This window comes from Natrix helvetica, assembly GCF_964273705.1.
Source record: "Natrix helvetica genome assembly, chromosome: 4".
In the NCBI taxonomy this organism is placed as follows: Eukaryota; Metazoa; Chordata; class Lepidosauria; order Squamata; family Natricidae; genus Natrix; species Natrix helvetica.
This window is the reverse complement of record NC_138550.1, coordinates 22,663,801-22,686,653: the sequence shown is the minus strand read 5'-3', so window position 1 is coordinate 22,686,653 and position 22,853 is coordinate 22,663,801. Positions and strand designations below refer to the sequence as shown.

Below are 22,853 nucleotides of genomic sequence, written 5' to 3'. Positions count from 1 at the left end.
GCACCCAGAAAACAACCAACAATCAATGCAGGGGTGCAACATGGGAGCAACTAGGTACCCCCATGACAACCTGCACAGGCGCATTCTGGACCAGCTGAAGCCTCCAGGTGCTCTTCAAGGGCAGCCCCATGTAGAGAGCGTTACAGGAGTCCAGGCGAGAAAGGACGAGGGCATGAGTGACTGTGCACAGGACATCCCGATCCAGGAAGGGGCACAACTGGCACACCAGGCGAACCTGGTAAAAGGCCCCCCTGGTCACAGCCGTCAGGTGTTCTTCTAAACTAAGCCGCGTGTTCAAGGGGGTAGCAGGAGGCTTATGTCCATCATAGCCATGGTCGATGTTGAAGACAATATGTAAGGGTAACGGTCAGATATCAAAATCGCAGCAGATGATAAATTGCGGGTTGGTGAAGCAGCCAATGATGGTGGCGGTGAGGACAGCAGTGGCAGCGGTGGCAGCGGCGGCTGCTCTAACAACTCCAATAACTGAGCTCCGTCCATGCCAACCGCACTCATATCCGTCGCCGGGGTCGCACTCCGTTAACCCAGTCCATAGTGTCACAAGGGGAGGGGCCAAATGGCACAGTACGGTGGCCCAGGCAATGGCGGTGATAGCGGGGGGGCACAACACAGAAGCCTCCCCACTGCAACTGCGCCCACGCCAACTACCGAAACCATCTTCTGCTGGCATCAATGCCCATGCCAGCCGCCTCAGCCACTCCCCTGCTAATTCAGTCCATCATGTCCACAAGCAGGGGGGAGCAACCGGGACAATACCACGGCATGGGCAGCGGCAGCGACAGTGGCAGAAACCCCAGGTAGGGAGCCCCACCGCCGCCAACCACACCCATGCCAGCAACAGAAAAACGTTCTCCATTCTCCATTCACCTCCAACTGCCTCGTTTCACTCACAACGTTCCGGCTACAGGGCAGGAAATTGCAGCCCAAGGGTACCCCCCGAGGTCCCAGGAAGTTCCCATAGCTAGACCTGGAACCGACGATGGGACAGGGTACCCCCCTGCACACCCCGAGAAGGAAAATAATCTCCCCGAAGTTCTCCTCAAACGTGACAGGACACCATCTTGGTCATGCGCAGTAGGTTCAGAGGATGCTCAAAGATATTTGGGTCCCACAGTAACCTTGGATAGATTTTTATTTTCGTCTTGATGAGACAGAAGATTTCTGAACTGATGAAAGTAAATCAATTTAAGCCTGATCCAAGATGTCTAGAAAATGTTGTGGCAGTATTTGATGAGTCATCGTTTGTGTGTTTTAGGACCACTTTTTTGTTTCTCAAGATGGGTTCTTTTTCCTCCCCCTTATCCAGCTCCTTAATCTCCTTAAAAACATGTTAAAAAAATCTAAAACATAGATGGCTTTGCTGCATAAATTTTTCAAAACTTAGCAAAGATAGGAATGTCTTTGTGTGGATTTAGTCCTGTTGATTTTTCCTTCTGTTTTTGTTTTCTTATTTGTCTTTGTCTCTGCGTGTGTGTTGTAGCACGCCAGCTTTTGCAATGAAAGAAAACACTTCCTACTAAAAAAAATTGTTCACTCATTTGATGGGACTTAATGAATCGTTTGATGGGACTTCTTGGAGAGTTTGATCACTCTTCTGAATTTCTTGGTTTTTTTTTCCTTTAGGTGTTCTGGGGTCACTGCATCAATGCCTTGATCCACTCCGTCATTCTTTTTTGGCTTCCCCTGAAAGCACTAGAACATGGTAAATAAATGCGTTGTTCTTTCCCATATGTTAACTAAGTAATCTTCCATCTTTCTAAGCCAGCACCTTTACATTTGGGGTCAAAACATGTTCCTTGGAAATTAATCATTGCAGACAGACCAACAGCTTTCTAACATTTATCAGCAATGATCTTCCCGGTCCTCCCTTTCTTCATGCCATCTTTAATAGATAGCAATTTGCAGCCATTGTAAATCACAATGTCCATTGGTGAAGCTATGTTTATTTAAAATTGATTTACACTTTAAAAAGAAGCAAGTACATTGGTGTTAGGCAGCTTCCCTAACTGTATGTCTTAGCGTTTGGTTTAGATTAATGAAAAGAGGAATTTGACCAAATATTTACTTACCTGACCTGATATTTTAAAGATATAGTGTCTCCTTGCCCTCCCCAATTCAAGTATGTAACTTGCAATTTAAGGCCAGAGGTGACTAGTCAATCCTTAGATCTCTCTCACCTACATTGATGTGTACATTTGTTCAGCTGCCCTATTGGAACTGATTAATCTTTATGGATGGATGATTTTTCTGGATTGTAACCCAATTGAATTTGGGAATATCTATTGCAGCAATACATACAGGGCCGGATTTTCCTATAGGCTAACTAGGCTTCAGCCTAGGGCCTCACGATCAAGAGGGGCCTTTTATTTTTATTTATTATCCGTGCCACATTTTTTATAAAGGTTAGTACCAATTACAACATGTTTCATTTAATATATTGATATATATCACAGTAATGATGTATTTTATTATCTCTCATGTAATTTACAAACTTAAAAATGGGAGGCGAAAGGGCCCCATAAGTGGAATAGCCTAGGGCCTCTTTTCATCTAAATCCGGCTCTGAATACATATTTTCTTTTTCTTAGACTATCTTATTCCTTTATCCAGGAGAAGTAAATATGGTGATGACAGAAACATTGCTAAATTTGTTGTTTTGATATGATTAATTGACATAGTGTAGGATTTTTACACATTCTATAGAGAGATTGGATGTCAGATTTGGACGTCAGTCATTTAGTCATTAAAGTCACTGAGTACTTTAAAGATATCTGTTATTGGTGTTACACAAGAATGTTTTTTGAATGTATCATTTGGATGAAAAATTATTTTTAAATCAAGGGAAATCAAACAAAAATAAACAGAACAGGAATATCTGGATGTAGTACAGAGGCACCAAGATGATGTAACTAGAGGTTTTCATCTCTGATGTTTGATTATTATTATCATTGACCCTTTACCTTGATTATTAGTTCTTGACAGAAATTTTTGGTCTTTTCAATTTTTGAAAGAGAACTATGTGGTTGAAGATGAATGTATATTATTTTTAACTTGTGGTTCAGCCTAAGCTACTTGTTAGTTTTCAATGTGCTTTTGTTTAAAGAGCTCTGAGAAACCTGTTGTGCAAATTTCACCACGTATAACTGTCTAAAACAGTGTTTCTCAAACTTGGAGACTTTAAGTCCTGTGGACTTCAACTCCCAGAATTCCCCAGCCAGCATAGCTGGCTGGGGGATTCTGGGAGTTGAAGTCCACAGGACTTAAAGTCGCCAAGTTTGAGAAACACTGGTCTAAAAGCTTGTCAAGAAATGAACGTTTATGGACCCTTTCTGAATATCTCCTTTTGATTACCTTTTATATTTTCAGAAAAATGACATATGTTGCACAAATTAAATCTAATAAAAATGATACATCCCTCTGTTCTTTATGCTGGGCCTCCTGTTTGTTTTAAGATATTTGAGCATGGGATTTAAGTTAAGTGGTATTCTACACTAACTTGATTATTTTGGATTTGATGGGACCTACTTTTGAGTAGCTACATATACTGTATTTGGATTGATATTTTTTCATTCATTTGCAAATCTTATTTTATATAGCCTATATATGAGAAAAATCCTTTACTAAACAAAGTATCTATTTTTTAAAATTATTTATTGTAGATACAGTATTTACAAACGGCCAGGCTGTTGACTACCTGTTTGTCGGAAATATTGTTTATACGGTAAGCTAATGCATAAAAAATGAAACATTACCTATTGTAAGATTTCAATTATGGATGCATTTCAGTGATGGAATATGTCTACAAAGGGGGATAAGGTAAGAAATGGCGATTTCCTAGGAAGGAGGGAGCAGATTCCAAGAAGGGGTGTGTATGTGTGTGAGTGTGTGTGTGTGAGAAACAGGAGACAACACAACCCAGAGCTGGATCAGAGATAGCCACTCTTTAGAATTTCCCAGGGTACCTCTGTTAGGGTGAGAATAGTACAGATAGTCCTAGACCGTGTTGGCGAACCCTTTTGGCACCAAGTGCCGAAACGGGAGCACATGCACATGTGAGTGCTGGAAACCGGAAGACCAGGTGCGTATGCACATGCCAGAAACCAGAAAATCATCTTCCCAGTGCATACAGGCGCACTGGATGGCTGCTGATTTCTGGCTCTCCCATGCCTGTGAAGACCAGCAAGCTGGCGCACCAGAACCTGGAAGAGCAGCAGGCAACGGCTCGCATGTCCGGAGTGATGGCTGTGTTTGCCCTTCCGGCACGCATGCCATAGGTTTGCCACCACAGTCCTAGACTTACAACAGTTCATTTCATGATTGTTTGAAGTTACAATGACACCCTAAAAAGTGACCTATGACTATTTTTCCCACTTATGACCCTTTCAGCATCCCCATGATCATGTGATTTACATTCAGATACTTAACAATGACAATACTTAACAATTATGACAGTTGCAGTGTCCCAGGTCATGTGATTACGTTTTGTGCCCTTCTGACAAGCAAAACCAATGGGAAAGCCAAATTCACTTAACAACAGTGTTACTAATTTAACAACTGCTGTGATTTGCTTAACAAATGTGGCAAGAAAAGTGATAAAATGGGGCAAAACTCACCTAACAAATTTCTCATTTAGCAACATAAATTGTGATCGAAAGTTGAGGATTACTTGTATATGTTTATCCTGGCAAGATTCTATCTGTTTGGCATTAGCAAATAGAGAACTGAATTTGGACTGAATTGTCCTATGCCATTTTTGGGCAAGATCTGACAATTTCTTATCGTTGGGCATAATAAATAAGTAAATAAATTGTGTAGAATGTACTTGCTGTTGCCATTATTCCATAGAAAGTTGTGTGTGTTGAATTTCTCAAACTGGGCAGCTATTAAAAGATAAAGAATTTTGCCCAAGGAAGTTATGGCAACTTGTTGGAAGTTGACACTGGGGGCATTGAGGAAGAGATTTGATTTTAGGTCTGTTGGTAATATATGAGAATTTATATTCAGATATTTCTGATTCATGATTGGGTGAATTATTCTGGTTCTTATCATGGTTCCAATATATCAAGTCCAGGAATCCCACACGTACTAGTAGAAACCACCCACATGCCATGTCATATGGCTAAGAAGTCTGGGAATATATAGAAATAATTTATTCTGATTCTATTAGGTCTATCATAAAGCATGTTAAGCATGTAGTTGGACTATATAATAGCTAGCTAGTAATTGTTATATCCTACAATGAGGACAGAGGCATGGGAAGATGTGTGTATGTGTATCTCCTCCTATCACTTCTAAATTTCTGCAATTCTGAAATGTGCTAAATATTTCATTTAGCAAAAAATGGCATTTAATTTCTAATGTTTAAACCATGTGTTTGCAATGTAGTATACCCTTAACTCAAAGAAAAACAAGAGAACAACTGTGAATGGGAAATACATGCTGAAATTCAAATTTGTCTTTACTTTTTTTTACTGCAGTATGTTGTGGTGACCGTCTGTTTGAAAGCTGGCTTAGAAACCACAGCATGGACCAAGGTGAGCATAAATATTAAGTCAGCAGTAGGAATTTCAAATTCGTTTTTTTGCTGCCTAAAATTGAATTGCAATTTTAACTAGAAGAAAAAAAAATCAATTCACTTTCCCGAACGCCATCGTTCTGCTAAACAAATAATTCTCTCAACACTGTCAAACTATTCACTAAGTCTGCATTACTATTAATCTTCTCATCGTTTCTATCACCTATCTCCTCCCACTTATGACTGCATGGCTGTAATTTTGTTGCTTGTAGCTTTACGATTTATATTGATTGTTTCCTAATATGATTTGATTGCTTATTTGTACCCTATGACTATCATGTGTTGTACCTTATGATTCATGACGAGTGTATCTTTTCTTTTATGTACACTGAGAGCACATGCACCAAAGACAAATTCCTTTGACACACTTTTATTGACATACTTGGTCAATAAAGAATTCTATTCTATTCTATTCAGAATCCACACTTAAAATGACATGTGAGAATAAAGATGTAGCCTTTAGATAAGGATGTAGACAGTCCCTGGGGGCTCATAGCCATTTGAAGAATTTCACAGATAGCTATGATTCAGTAAAACCAGTGTGATTATTAATAACCCTTTCCATCATTTGTATTTGGCAATTAAAATGGGAAAGATATAGATCACAGAAGTCACAAGATGAATTGCTCTTCCTGAAAATGGTCTTCCTTGGAAAATAAAGGAAGGAAGAGGCCTCCAGCTCATGTATGATAACTTCCCCCCTCCCCAAATGCAATGCATTTATCTTACCAAAGACCCAAAACTCTGAAATCCTAGATTATGGCAGTAATTGAAAAATGGTTAGTTTATTTATAGCTGGGAAATAGAATCTTGCACCTTTGGTCAATTCTCCATGACTATGTCTCTTTAAAAATCCCGTCAACTGCAATTCCCATCAGTCCCAGCTAGCATAACCAATGGCAATACTATCTGGAGTTGACAGGGTTAGGATTGTTGGTCTTATGAGGTACTGAGCCTTGGAAGACTAAGGGGAAAACATGCTGAAATAACAACTGTTATAAAAGTTTCCTTTTTAAAGAACTTGCTTTCATAATTTATAGAATCATAAAATCATAGGGTTGGAAAGACTTTGCAGATCTTCTGGTCAAACTCTCTGCTCAAGGCAGAAATCCTCAGGCCAACCCAGACAAGTTGCTGTCCAGTCTTGCTTGAAGACTTCCAGTGACATAGCACATGAAATTCCAGGAGGCAAGTTATTCAATTGCTTGAAAGTTATCAAAAAATTCATTTCAAGTTTGCATTTCTCTCTGTTAAGCTCCCAACCATTGGTTCTTGTCCTATTCTCGGTGCTCTAGAGCAGGGGTCACCAACCGTTTGGACCTCAGGAACTATTAAATTCATAATTTTAAATCCCGCAGACCACTAATATGATCTGCCTAATGACCGGTTGGATGGGTGTGGCTAGGTGGTCATGTGACTGGATGGGCATGACCAATTCAATGTCACTCACATCAAGGAGCATCTCGCCGGCCTCTACTCGCCCCTCACCTCCCACCAGTGGTGGGTTGCAGGCAGTACGCCCTGGTGCAGGCGTACCGCTGGGAGCACTGGGTACCGTTTCGGTACGGTGCTCCAGAGAGCCCACCCACCTGCCCGCTGTCCTTACCTGTATTTGAGTTCTGCAGTGCTTCCGTGCACAGAGCGTACGGTGCCTGCGCAACACTCTGCCAAACAGCTGGGGCGTCACAGAGGCGTCGCGGAGCACTGCAGGTAAGGACGCATGTGTGCTAAATGCATTCATGTGGTGAACGCCGGCCCCCATTATTCCGTACTGGTTGCAACAGGATCCAGAACCCACCACTGCCACCCACTCCTCACCTTCCCTCCCAGACTTCTTAGGGCTCCAACAGGAAGCAGTTGTTGGAGCTAAGCAGCCACCACGAGAAAGAGTAGGCAAAACAGCTGGCTCAGTTCAAATTGGAGACTCAGCAGAAACACCTCACTGAGGACTACGAGCATAGGCTTTCCAAGCAGCTGGAAGACCTGCGGAAATGCAAGGCCAGAAACTGGCACCTGGAGGCTCAATGGGCTGAGATGGTCAGCTAGTTCCAGACCATGATGCAGTCCCACTGCAACAAGGCCCTCTGGCTCTTTGCCACCAGCAATGCTTTTCTCCAGCCTTCACCCAAAGCCCCGTACCAGGAGACCGAAGCAGACCCCAAGTTTGAACTTCTGCCCCCTTCCAACCCACACAAAAAGATCCTGAAGGGGTAAACTGTCTGCAGCAACACAAATGTTCATTGCACATATCCGTCCCAGGCACCATAGTTTGAGGACCCCTGATTTAGTACAATATAAAAAATGCAAATAATTTTTCTGCAGACCACCAAAATTTTATTGTGACTACCAGTGGTCCACGGACCACCAGTTGGTGACGGCTGCTCTGGAGAATAACTGTATACCAGAGTTGTCAAACTCGCGGCCCATGGACCAGATGGATCATGTGCTGGCCATGCCAGTGCCCGATTTAGCGAAGGGGGGGGAGTCACAATGTGTCTCGTGACGATGCCATGATGATGCAAGTTTGACACCCCTTCTCTATACCTTTTGCCCTTCGATGGCCCTTCAGATTCTCCCCTTTTTAGGCTAAATATATCTTGTTCTTTAAACTGTTCTTTTTAGCATTTAGCATCCAGTTTCTCTCTGCTGCTTGTCTGCACTTGGGATCAAGTTGAGATGTTTACTGTCTTGTTTTATTTTATTGTAGTTTGCTTGTCAAACTATTTCCATAAAAGATTGTTCTACTGATTTTAATATTCTACTGTTGAGTCCTTTGGGAGGCAGAGTATGCTCATCATTATCTATGGATGGAAAACAGATCACTGACAAAAAACAAAAATAAAAGATCACAAGTTAATATGCTGTAGCTGAATTCGGTACTTACAGTATGTGGAAACTTAAATCCTTCATTGCGAGCGTACATATCTTTTTCATCCCCATCTCATTCCCAAACTTTCAATCTTCATTTAAAATCTACAGTTGACTGGATAATAAGAATATAAATCTTACTGGGACACATTTCAGTTTTATTAATTACTGTAGCTAGAAGTTGTTTTATTTTTCACAATATTTACATGCATCATTACATTTTTTATAAGATAGATCAGTGGTTCTCAACCTTCCCAATGCCGCGACCCTTTAATACAGTTCCTCATGTTGTGGGGACCCCCCAACCATCAAATTGGTGTCTCGGTTCCTAAGACCATCGAAAATATGTGTTTTCCGATGGTCTTAGGCGACCCCTGTGAAAGGGTCGTTCGACCCCCAAAGGGGTCCCGACCCACAGGTTGAGAACCACTGAGATAGATGAAACCAGATTTTGATTTCTTTCTGCTATAAATAGATATTCAATAGCTTACATTTCTGTAAAATGTATAAGGAATATGAATAAATACATCATCATTATTTTGCTTTTATATTTTATGTATTAATTTAAAAATCCATGCAAGAAGGAATTAATATTTTAAAAATAATCTAGACCTGTGATGGCGAACCTATGGCACATGTGCCCAAAGTGGCATGCGGAGCCATGTCACCTGGTACACGCAATGTCACCTGTTCCTCTTCCGGGTTCCTGGTGCACATGCGTGCGCGACGATCGACTGGCCTTCATCTGTGTGGCAGTGCTGGAAATTGGAAGAGCTGGTCATTTTCTGGCGTGAGCATGCATGCCAGCCAGCTGATCATCATGTGCACGTGCGCAGCAGTAACCAGAAGACTAGCTGCCCAGTGCATGCGCGTGCCAGAAACCAGAAGTTCATTTTCCGGTGTGTGCATGCCCCCTGGGCAGCTTCTCTTCCAGGTTATAGCGCAGACGAGCGCACGCGGACTCAGCCATCACTGTTCTAGACTTTTTTTCTTCTATATCACTCAAAGTTTGTAATAATTTTTAAATAATGTTTTCCCTTCTTTTAATGAGGGTTCTATAATGATACATTTGAATGCTGGTAAAGATGCTGATGAATATGCAAATTGCTATCATTTTGGGGGGGTCAATTGTTAGCACTTAGACTTATATACTGCTTTACAGTACTTTACAGCCCTCATTAAGCAGTTTACAGAGTCAGCTTATTGCCCCCAACAATTTTAACAATTTGGGTCCTCATTTTACCCACCTCAGAAGGATGAAAGGTTGAGTCAACCTTGTTAATGCAAAACCTCCGATAGCAACTCTGTCATATATTGCACAGACAATATTACTTTTAATTTTTTTTTAAAAAAATGTTTATCCTGGACAGTGCTGTTTTCTAAAATAGCATCAATCCTTGACAAGATTGATTGATATTTAAAATATATGTTCAGAAAAAAATTGACTCAGCAGTGGAAGGTATTTGTTGGGTGAGGAAAAGAATTTTGATGTGGTGCAGTGAAATTTTTTGGAGCAAGTTTCAGCCAAATTGGGATTTCCAACTTTTTAATTAATTAAATTAATTGAGGTTGAATTCAGTTGTTATTAATTAGCAACAATTAATTAGTTATGAGCAATTGCCTGTTTTTAACAACTGTTCATGTACAGTAACCAGATGCATTTGCAGTGATGATGGAAAAATATCTTTGTACCCAATCCTTGCAATTGCAAGCTTCTCAGCTTTAAAGCAAAGCAAAGCTCAAGTAAGACTGCTGATCCCATAGTGAAATTAATTGACATATTTTTTCATAATTAATTGATACTTCATTTTTTAAAAAGAAAAATTGTTGTTTAATATGCTGGAAGTATAAAATAATTGAGGGTACATTTCCATATATGAAGTACAATAGTCACATTACTGTTTTGACTTCATATTCATAAATATAGTAACATATACATTGTAGATGCATTATATACAATAATAACATTAATATAATAAGAATAATACGTAAATGAAATGTTGAAGTATATTTGTAAACCCAGTGACGTTGATCTTCTGGGTTAATTAACCCTAACAATTAATTAATTGAATTAACAAACACTATACGGAATATTAAAAAGCATGTATTAGGTTTGAGGAGGTGACAGCAAAGAGCAACATGCTGGCCAAGAGGAAAAAAAAGTTTCAACATGGGAGTTTTCTCAGAAGTTTCACCAATCTTGTTGCTGGCATAAAACCAAGTGTCGGTCTTGAATGAAGTTGGCCAAAATCTGAAAAGTAATAATAGTTTAGTTAGTTTAGTTTATTAAATTTATAAACCGCAGCAACGTCTTTCAAAGAGAGATCAATAAAAAAATTAGCTCCTTTGGAACTTCTTTAAATTAGAAATTTACTTGAATGGACAACCAATCAGAAATTAGTTTCATGAATTCCAATTATCTGCTCCAATTAAAGATTAGTTCTGTTAGGAACATAAGAGCTCATTAGTTCCTGCTCAGTTGCTTGTGAGTTGCCAAGAAATGTGCTACAAAGTAGATCACGTTCAACTCTGAAGATGGCTTCCCATAATTCTTGACGAAACATCAGTTAATTAGACCTTAGCCTAATATTCTAGAAGCTCATTGGTTCATATTCTGAGGAAATAAAACTGGGATTGCTGCCTGTACTTGAGAAAAGCAGCTGCAGCTAAGCAGAAATGCTTCCCATCCCCATTTCCTCAAGAAGACTCAGCACAGCTCCTGATTTTTCCCAGAAACCTGAGAAGAGTTGGCTCACTTGTTCGTTCATTCTCTCCTACTCACAATTTACTCACAAGCATCCATGCCAGCATTCCAGCTGCCTGGCTAATTGAGTCGTACTTTATCCTATGGTGTGACCAGTATTGGAAAACAAAAGATCTTCACACCAAAATATAATTGCTAGTCTGGAACTGTTCATAGGTATTGGACTACAATTCCCAAAAGTTTCCATCAGCATGTCAACTACCAGGCAATGTTGGAGTTGTTTAAAACTTCTAGAGAGCCCTAAATTTTCAATCGCATTGTCAGAATTTGCAGAATTAAAAGTTGCCTGTGAAAATGTCATTTGTTTGATGATGGGCTTTGTTTTATGTTTTAGCATTTTTCTATTGTTAGATTTAGTTTGAAGGGAAGATTGCAGGAAAAGGTTCAACATTCAAAAACATGTTTAGGAATTAATTTGCTTTGTGCATTCAAGATATTGGTCACTGTATAGCAGCTATTCTCTGGTGGCTTACAGGAATTATAAGAAATGGCAAAAAAAATCCCTATAAAGTAAAGCTAATTTATTGTGAAATTCATTAGCAGTCATAATACATGAAACATTTTTTTGGCCATAATCACTTAAGGGACAGAAAGAGACAGTGTCTCAGATGTATTCTGCTACTTTACTTTGATTTGTTATTTTAGAGTAATTTTCTACCTATCTATAAACCCACAACTTTTTATAGTTACAATTTCTTAACTTTCATACTAATCAGCCGTACAGTCCCTGCTAATCTTTACATTTAGTCTGTTCCGAGTTTTACTTCTCCTATTCATATTCTTTCATTTTTCTGTTTTCTTTCTCCTGCTTCTCAGCAGTTGTCTTTGTATTGAGCAAGCACATCTTCTTCACTACATAAAGTAACTTCCTTCAGTCTATATAATGGATTTGAGGGGAAAATACAATGCTACATTAAGTGCTCTGTGGAACCACAGCTATAATTCTGTCTGTAGTGGACCTCAGCAGTTCTGATGGTGTTCTTCTTTTCTCCTACAGTTCAGTCACTTGGCTGTCTGGGGAAGTATGCTCCTTTGGCTCGTCTTCTTTGGTGTTTACTCTACTATCTGGCCTGTCATTCCTATAGCACCAGACATGCTTGGACAGGTGAGTCATTTGGCTGTGAAAGATCAAAGATCTAGGAGTTTTGGTCATCCAAAAACTATCCTAAGTAAACCCGTGATTGGTTGATTTTTAAGAAAAAATATACTGAAAGCTTATTTTTATTTTGTTTAAAACATCTCCAGAGTGAAAAACGTTGTCTTTTTTTTTAAAGAGATAATTGCATAAAATGTAAACACTTGGGACTGTAATCCAAATCAAAGTTTATTTCTATTTTAATGTTGGGGGAATGCCGCTTTTCTATGGGCTCACGTAAGAAACATAATATTGGTGAATAAAAACACATATTATAGTTTAATGTGATGGCTTGGTTTCTATAACACCATGAACCACAGGCTACTAAGTTTCTCGCTTTCATGTGGTGTAGTGTGTTGTGTGACTCCAGCCAATAAGTGATAGAAAGCCACACTTCACATAATATATTTAGTAAAGTGGCCACAAAGCTTACTCAGTCAAAGAAATATTAATCGTTGATTGTGCCTGCATATGAATGAACTCAATCATTCCTCCCAGGGAGCTGATTAAATAAACCATGGAAGTTTATTCGCTGATTATTTAGGAAGCTAGGAACTCTGGATTGTTCATCTTGTAACAAGTCAGAGTTGGAAAACAGTTATTAAACCATAGACCTTGCCACCTAGCAAGAAGAAAAGTGAGCAAGCATGTTAATTAGTCACAGAAAACCAGGAATTTTTAGCAAACGAGCTTAGCATGATATGTAAATTATTAAATTAGTTTTCCTTAATTGCAGTGAAGAATATTTTGGTGGATAGGAAGTTGCATTCAACAATTGAGGAAAAGGCTAGAGTTGATGGAGTGAGGAATAGATTGAACTGGGATTTTGGCATGATTTCCTGGGGCAAGAATTGTATCTTTCTTTGTTTTAGTTGAGTGTTTCCTTACTTTTTAAACTTGTATATGTTACACTTACTCTGGGATGCCAAAGTACACAACAAAATGATGCTAGAAGACCATATGGGGACCTTTCAAACAGCGTTGCCCACTCTGAGAATGTTGAATTAAAACGGATAAAATTACATATTTTCTTCTGCAAAAACTCGGTTTTAGTCAAAATGTTTTAACATTGGAAGGAACAAGAAAGAGGTAATTCCTGTGTACTATGTATATCATTAGTTGGATACACCTGTTTAATTCATGATTAGGGCTGGGGACAAATTGTTTTGCATTTTGTTGTGAATTTACAAACTTCCTGAAATTAACATGTGCACTGAACACAATTTTGCAAACTTTCCTACATTTTGCAATAGGAGTTGTAAACAGCAACAAGAGCTAAGTATAAATGCACACATGAGGGGAAAACGCATACAAAAATTAATAGTTTGGTAAAGGTGGCATATTAGAATGGCATGTTAGGATGTTGGGAAAAAATGCATAGAAATGTGTCCTTAGAATAAATGTTTATGAAAAGATGTGCAAAATGTTATGTCGACATTTTACATACAAACTGCCAAATGATTTGTAATGGGATGAAAGAAACCGAAAGCTAGAAAAACAGAAATCTGAGCAAGATTGATCTTGACAGATCATCCACTCCTTGTCATTGGCATGCATTTGTGACCCAGATTTGATTGTACATTAATACTCTCCTTAGAAGGTTTCCTAGTTGGTGGTTTCTTTTACAATACACCAGTTGTAAACCAAAAGTTTTTGCAAGGCATATTATATATCTCCTCAGGATTTTGAGTATTCTTTTTCTCAGACTTGTGGAAATGAAAGGAAATATACCTGCAAAATAAATTATTGGGGGTTACAACCAGAAGGGGACCTCTGCAGGTCACTTACAGTTAACTCTTAAAATGTTGGTGGGATTTTGGATTTGCTTTTTCAATATCTATTCGGTTCCAGGTGGTGAAATCTTTCCCTTCGGTGTCATGATTTCAGTCTATGGAGAATAGGGTGAAATAATGATCCCGTCAAAACCATTCAAGGGCCCAATGGGAACAAGAAAAATAGGAGATTTTTTTTTTAAAAAAAGAGGACCTAAGAAAATAAAATCAGTTTGTGCCCATTGTAATCAAATAATTGTGCTCTCTGTTAGTAGATGAAATAAAGTTTGCAATATGTATGTTTGCCCCATTTGTATCCGTCTTTTTTATAATAGAAGGGAAATGGTTTTTATGAATAAAAGAAAGGATTTCAAAATGAAATCCCAGCTCCAAGCCCGAGTCTCCTTTCCCTGTTTTATAATATTTCCCAGAGAGAAGAAAAGTTCCAAATCTGTGTTCCTGGTCCTTCCTTGCCAACCCAGATAGTACAGAGACAAATATGTTAGCAGCAGAGCATAACACCAACACATATGCTAAGCAACTTATAGCAGGAGAGAAGAGCATAAAACATTTCACTTTGGAGATGTCTCAATTATATCATTGTGAAATCCCCAACCTTCTTCCTAAATTGAGGGCCTTGCTGGTTCTTCCTCTCATGAATCCCATTTCTACAATTGTCCATCATAGGAACATTTTCTTTTTCTATGGGGTTGGATCCAAGCTTCACTTTCCTTTCCATAACACCTTTCAGGTGTAAGAGTTACTCAGCATATCAGCAACTGCTATTAGCCCAGGGGTGGGCTGCTACAGGTTCACCCTGGTTCGGCTAACGTTATGGCTAGTTTCGAGAATCTCCAAATCCCAGCCCTGGCTGGCCCCACCCATTCCACCCTGCCACACCCCTCCCAGGAGTCGCCATGCAGCCCATTTTGGATGCAAAGTAAGTGCAGGGCCCGTGTGCAGGCTCAGGAAGTGGGAAAAAGCGGGCCTCCCAGAAGTTCCGGAAGGCCGGAAAAAGGGCCCATTTCCAGCCTCCAGAGGGCCTCGGGAGCCTGGGGAAGGCAAAAACACACACCCCTGCCACCATGGTGCAGGAGGGTGTCTCAACCATGCCCAGAATGACCACGCCCACCCTGCAACTGGGCAGAGAACCCGTTGCTGAAATTTTTGAAGCCCACCCCTGTATTTGCCTATTTTTGCTGTACACGTATGCAAACAGTCCATCGGATGAAAATGTTGGGGGGGGGGCATGCTTGAAGGACAAGAACAATTCTACGTTCACTGTGGAGAGGCAGGAAAGGGATATGGCCCCTAGATACATCAGTGCTCAATACTGCAGTACATCTCTGCAGCTGAGAAGATGGGTGAGAGTAATAGAGGACATATATCATGAAGGAATGAATGGACCGTTCATTCACAGTCAATAGCTTGATATTACAGCACATGGTTTGTCTTCCGAAGTTATAGTTAAGCCGCTAATCTTTCCAAGTAAGGTGGCAAAGATCTAAAGAACCAAGGCTGGTGAGTGTAGGGTGTAATAAATTAGAGGGGGCAGTTGTCAATCTCATGATAAAGCAGCTTCTTCATTAATTGTTTCCTCCCTATACATCTTATGCAAATATTCTGATCAGAGAAGGAATAGAGATTGAAATCAATTAGCAGTGAAAACTGAGTACTGCTCCTAAGAAGGAAAAAAAGAAGTATAAAACCAAGAAAGTTAACAATTTTATTTTTACAAAATATAACTCTGCTTTCGAAAAGAAGCAAAATAATAACCAACCAAAAAAAGAACATTTTAAACGTTACTCATCAGTTCTGAAGTTAGTAATAGCTTCTCTTACACAAGGGAATTATACTCACCATTTACTGTCAAAGCTGGTAATGGTCTAATAAATATTACATTAGTGTTCTGGTTTAAGATAGGGGATAATTGGGTTTTAAACAATTGGCATGGACAGATTTCTAGGGTGAAAAGAAAGAATGACAGCTGACAAAACAGGATTTGCCAAGATGCCTGTGACTGGCAGAGAAACAACTAAGTCTTTAGATATTATTCCACAGCATCCTCAATATATTCTTGGCATCATGATTCTAATTCATATTTCCATAAATTAGGCTGAAATTGATTACAAGCATCAAATGAAAAGCAATTAAATGTCTTTTTTTTTACAGTCCTGTACGATAAGCTCAAATGTATTGGCTAATGCTGCATTCTAAGTATACTTAAGTTTTAAATCCACATATTAGAAGTTGATATTTTTAAAAAAATATTGTAAGGTTTTGTTTTGAATTTATGTAGGATTCTCTGCATTCACTGCCAAATTAATTAATGATTATTTCTTGGGAAATTGTATTTTCATTTTTTTATGTACAATTGTTCCCCTTGTCACTTATTGACATCATTTATACTTCATTAATTCCATAGTTTACTGGACTTATTTCTGACAACTAGGTATGCCATTTAAGCTATTGGTTAACACTACTCGTTTTTATACCTAACAAATTAAAATATATATTTTTGTGCCTTCAATTAACCAGAAACTGACTCCTTTTTTAATGCATAGTAGTCTTATTCCTGAACAGAAATCAGAATCAAATCAGGACAAGTTCAGTTACAATTAAAAACTAACAAAATTATTTAATTTTGTAGATCTGAATGATTACTGGAATAGCAAGAATAGTTCCAATTAAATAATATCACATAGTGAACATTATTATTAATATAATTATTATTAATTAGCCAATGGTATTTCCTTATGTAGTAATGTCATTCAGGACTGTTTGAACAGTATAAATGAATAGCCAACATTTCTTCAGCTACATTAAAATTGTCTGAAGCAAGAAATGTTTTTTTTTTTTAACAATGGCTGAAACAGTTGTGGAAGCCTTCAAGTAATTTGAGCTCAGTCCTAATTTTGTTGTAGCTACAAGGAAAGTATATATGATTGTGTCACACTTGTGGTTAAACATCTGCTCCAGCATAACATTCAGATCTCTGTATAAAGAAATCACACAGAAGCATTTAGTTTCTATGTGAATATTCTGCAAAATGCTTTCTGCTTCAAGCATGTTACTTAATACTCTTTGATCTCATACTCGCGCGCGCATACACACAGACAGACACAAACAGAGATAGAGAGCACTCTGTATTAATACCAGTAAATGACAGGAACATGAAGTTGACAGGTGTGAACTTTGTCTCAAAGGAAGAATTGTTGCATGTTTATAGAACGTAATGCTGCTCAAAAAAAAAATATCCATAAGCCTTAATAATGCATAGACCTAAACATATATATATAAATTAGGTGTGTGTGAACCTTAAGTCTCCTAGAATTCTGATTAGTAGAAACTGGCTTCCCAGATTCCTTCCATTTTATAACACGTGAGAATTATAGTGCATAAGCCTTCATACGTATGCATTATTATTTGAAAAAAAGAAAAGAAAATCCCTCAAATTGACACCAAAGTCTGATCCTCCCTATCTAGGTGATAGGAGCCCACTCATTTTTACTAACCTAGTGTTTAACACTTAAAGGTTGCTCATCCCTGATATAAACAAATTATTGGACTCATGATTGGTGATTATAACTACAGTACTGTATATTTCTTAACTTCTGCATTTGAACGATGTGAGAAAGGGTTCAATTGATCTCCACATTAAATGAATAGAAGGGGATGCTGAGCTAAATGCTGAAATGTCAACAAGGGTAACCAGTAGAGGTGGGTTGCTACTGGTTTGGCCGGTTTGGCTGAACTGGTAGTAGAAGTCAGGCCTGGTTCACAGAACCGGCAGTGACCCAGGCCTGCTACATCCCCCAAATTGGTTCCCTTGCCGCCGCTGGGCCACCACCATTTTGGATTTTAGTGACTGCGCTTGTGCAGTTCACTGTAAATTGTTCTGCGCATGCAAAGCATTGCACGTGGATTGCAAATCGGTAGTAAAACCAGCAGCAACCCCCTCCTGGTTACCAGCCTCAAAGTTTGAACCTTTAATGCAATGTTTCTCACCCTTGACAAACTTTAAGATGGGAAGTTAAGCTCCCAGAATTCCCCAGTCATATTAAAGTTACCAAGGTTGCAAAACTTTTCTTCAAGGATCTGATCCCAACTCAGATCAGAATCCCATCCCCTCCCCCACCCCCATTATTGTTGGTAATACAAATAGTCCTCGACTTATGACCGCAATTGAGATTCAAATTTTTGTTGCTAAGCAAGACGATTGTTAAGTAAGTTTTGCCCCATTTTACGACTTCGTTGCCACAGTTGTTAAGTGACTCACTGTAATTGGAAGATCCCTTCCAACTCTACTATTGTATTATTGTATAATTGTTAAGTTAGTAACACAGTTGTTAAGTCAATCTAGCTTCCCAATTGACTTTGCTTGTCAGAAGGTCGCAAAAGGGGATCACATGATCCCCATGTCCAAATTTGGATCACATTATCATGGGAATGCTGCAATGGTCGTTAAGTGTGAAAAATGGTCATAAGTCACTTTTTTCAGTGCCGTTGTAACTTTGAACTAAAGTTTGAATTTAAAGAACTTTTTGTAAGTCAAGGATTACCCATAGTAGCAACACAAGATGCTTCTCCCTGGAGGGGCAAACTTTGAAGCCATTGTTGTTGTTAGTTGCGAATTCGTGTCCGACCCATCGCGACCCCATGGACAATGTTCCTCCAAGCCTTCCTGTCCTCTGCCATCCTCTGGAGTTCATTTAAGCTCACGTGAACTGCTTCAGTGACTCCGTCCAGCCACCTCATTCTCTGTTCTCCCCTTCTTCTTTTGCTCTCAGTCTTTCCCAGCATGAGGCTCTTCTCCAGTGAGTCCTTCCTTCTCATCAGGTGGCCAAAGTGTTTGAGTTTCATCTTCAGGATCTGGCCTTCTAAGGAGCAGGCAGGGTTGATCTCCTCTAGGACTGACCGGTTTGATTGCCTTGCAGTCCAAGGGCCTCGCAGAAGCCATTGGAAAAGGCCATATTTAGAGACAGGAAATAGATGGACCATTGGTATCTTCCAGTTTGAGGGGGGATTCTTTATCTTAGTATAAGGTTCTCAGATTTTGTTGTATTTGGCTTCCAAGGCACAAAAGTGATTTGTATTGCATAGTAATCTCACCATCTTCCATTTTAAAAAAATTCCGTGAAATAGAGCTTTGCTAAGATCTCAAATATTGTGCTGTGGTTAGACTGCAAGATGAAGTATTCATTGGTTTTGAGAGTTTTCCCCCCCCAAGTGATCTGTTGCTTTGTCTTGTCTGAGAAAGGATTATTTTTATTTGATCATTCATATGATCATACACATCACTCAAATATTCCACAACTAAGCAAGTGGCCAAAAGTCTACTTTTTAAACATGTTTTGTTATGTATTCAGTTTCCTGTACATTTCCAGACAGAAAGGGGAACAGCAGAAGCAAAAGGACATTCTCATGAAGAGAACCTGGATTTAAACTTCCACATTTTCCCCAAAGAAAATTTTAGACTGCTTCCACATGTGAAGATGAGTCCTTTCAGTTAGATGTTCTCCAAGGGTGAGATTTAGGGATGATGTTGTTTTAGACTACATATAAGTTCACCAAGGGACACAGTGGCTCAGCGGCTAAGATGCTGAGCTTGTCGATCAGAAGGTTGGCAGTTTGGCAGTTCGAATCCCTAGCGGCCGCATAATGAGGTAAGCTCCCATTTCTTGTCCCAGCTTCTGCCAACCGAGCAGTCCGAAAGCATGTACAAATGCAAGTAGAAAATAGGGACCACCTTTGGTGGGAAGGTGTTCCGTGCGCCTTTGGCATTTAGTCATGCCGACCACATGACCACAGAGACATCTTCAGACAGCGTTGGCTCTTCAGCTTTGAAATGAAGATGAGCACCTCCCCCTAGAGTTGGGAACGAATAGCACATAGGAGAACCTTATCTTTAAGTTCACCAATTTGCTCATTTTACTTACTTACTAGTGTTGTGTCTAAATGATCCTGCGGACCATATATGCTTTTATAAGACAGAAATCACAATGCTTTGTCCAAAGAAATTCAGAGAATTATGTTGTTATTCCATGGTAGGGTCCAACAATTTGTATGCCGAGAACTGTATGCAGCAGCTGCCAAAAAAAGCCAACACAGTTCTAGGCTACATAAACAGAGGGAGAGAATCAAGATCACGTGAAGTGTTAATACCACTTTATAATGCCTTGGTAAGGCCACACTTGGAATACTGCATTCAGGTTTGGTCGCCACAATGTAGAAAAGATGTGGAGACTAGAAAGAGTGCAGAGAAGAGCAACAAAGATTATTAGGGGACTGGAGACTAAAACATATGAGGAACGGATGCAGGAACTGGGTATGTCTAGCTTAATGAAAATAATTTCCTGCCCAAGCAAACTCTTGCGGAAACTCATATGGTGAAGATATATGATAATGTAACATATATATCTTTTTGAGTGCTTAAAAAAGAAAACTGGATTTCTTGGACTGTATATTGACTATATTCCTTCCTTCAGTATACTGACACCATGATCCAGCTAGTCCGTAAAGTTAAAGCAAATGCAAATGTCTATAGAGATTCTCAATCATCCAGGTCATGGTTGTCTGAAAGGTGCTTTTTGAAGACGCAACTGGATTTTCTGGTTTTTCTTTAAAGAAGTTTCACTTCTCATCCTCAACACAGTCCTTTCAACAGTTCCAAGAAGGCTCCACATCCATTTACACCACTCAGGTGGTGATGACCCAGATAGATCTTAACTTGCTAAAGAATGCAAATGACTAGTTTAATGAAAAGAAGGACTAGGGGAGACATGATAGCAGTGTTCCAATGTCTCAGGGGTTGCCACAAAGAAGAGGGAGTCAAACTATTCTCCAAGGCAACTGAAGGCAGAACTAGAAGCAATGGGTGGAAACTAATCAAGGAGAGAAGCAACTTAGAACTGAGGAGAAAGTTCCTGACAGTGAGAACAATTAATCAATGGAACAGCTTGCCTCCAGAAGTTGTGAATGCCCCAACACTGGAAGTCTAGATGTTGGATAGCCATTTGTCTGAAACGGTATAGGGTTTCCTGCCTAGGCAGGGGGTTGGACTAGAAGACCTCCAAGGTACCCTTCCAACTCTGCTATTGTATATTTGTAACTCCCAGGTCAATCCAATACTTGAAATTCTTGGGAATTGCTGCCAGTTATGCAGACAGTGCTGAGCCAAGTTCTCTAACTTGATAACAAATCTTCCTCTGTTTGTGTGCCTTTTTAAAAAAGTGACATATAAGGCAAGATACTTCAAGTTCAATGTATAGAAACTGGATTTTTTTAATAAAAAAAGACATCTAGTGGCCTTCAAATTAAACTTAATATATTTTCTTTTGGAATATAATCTGGAACATAGTCATGCCTTTTACTTTTGCTGAATATAGATAGTTCTACCACAGTGGAGCTCAAAATTTATGCTGCTAGGCTTGACAGTTACCCTATTTCCCCAAAAATAAGATGGATAACAAGCCCAATCGGACTTTTGAGCACATGCACTAAAATAAGCCCTCCCCTGAAAATAAGCCCTTCCCAACAATATTGTAACACTTCAGCAGCCATGTGGTGTCATTTTTCGGACCGTTTTTGGCCCGAAAAACAGCCCAAAAACAACGAGAGGGGGGGGGGACAGAGGGACAGAGATTGAGAGAGAGAGGGAGGGACAGAGAGAGATAGACTGACAGACAGACAGACACAAACATAAGTCCCTCACAGCCCCTCCCCAAAGCAGCCACATCCCTTCACTAACCTGCTTTCCACCCCCACGAGTATAACAAATTAATGTGTGTGTATTGTTTAACAGATTACTATATTGGCCATGCTCACCCAGTCACGGGACCACTTAGCCATCCCCACCCAGCTGGTCTGGCACCCCCAACAGTCTGAAGGACTGTGAATTGCCCCCCTGTTTAAAAAGTTTTGAGGACCCCTGATATAAAGAGACTAAAACCTCAGTGTGAACAATTGTCTGACTACACTATTCAAAGAATGAGAACACTGATACCCAATAGCTACGCTTCCAGCACATTTATGATACTAACACCAAAGATGCCATTGGCCTTGAACTCTATCCTTGGGGAGGGGGGGGGGCGGACGACGACACTGGAGGATTATTTTTCTGGAGTGCCAGACTTCACACTGAAGAATCACCACTCACATATATCTTTCAGGTTGTGTGATTTGCTGATTGTGATCACTGTTTTGGGATGGTCACCAGAAGGGTTAGCAAGTTTGTTCCTTCCTGGAAAGGACTCTCTCACTTCTGCCAAGACTTGTCGTCAGTACCGTATGCTATATTAATTACTTAAATAATTAGTAGAGGGAACAGAAACAGGATTGTGCAGTGAGACAACATACCAAAGACAGGCGACTTCTGGGTATACAGTAACTTATCCATGAGCATAGAGAAGCTTCAAAGCCCCCTGACTCAATTTGCTGCTTCAAAGGGGGTTTCTGCTTCAGTTCACTAATCTGATTCAGTGGGGCCGTTCGATCAAAGCGTCACTGAATCAAAAACCATTTTCTTGGCCTTAATATCTTATGCTTAGTATTCTACTATTCTTCACATCACTGGGCTACGCCAGGTCCTCATATTTTTCTCAACACCTTTATATCTATATTTTCTTTTTATTTCCTTGTGCTTTCATTATTTCCTTGGGCATGCTTAGAAAACTGACTGTTCCAATTGTGATTGGTTTGTGTCTAATGTATCACTCAC

At 39.6% G+C, this 22,853-nt stretch overlaps 1 protein-coding gene across 1 annotated transcript in view; it reads left to right on the top strand.

Moving 5' to 3' along the window:
* Positions 1 to 22,853, top strand: part of ATP8A2 (ATPase phospholipid transporting 8A2) — a 517,851-nt gene that overhangs the window by 238,911 nt on the left and 256,087 nt on the right. The window contains exons 29-32 of the mRNA XM_081952690.1: positions 1,645 to 1,723; positions 3,680 to 3,741; positions 5,498 to 5,554; positions 12,225 to 12,332. Coding sequence (XP_081808816.1) covers positions 1,645 to 1,723; positions 3,680 to 3,741; positions 5,498 to 5,554; positions 12,225 to 12,332 — 306 coding nt within the window. The remainder of the gene's footprint in view (positions 1 to 1,644; positions 1,724 to 3,679; positions 3,742 to 5,497; positions 5,555 to 12,224; positions 12,333 to 22,853) is intronic.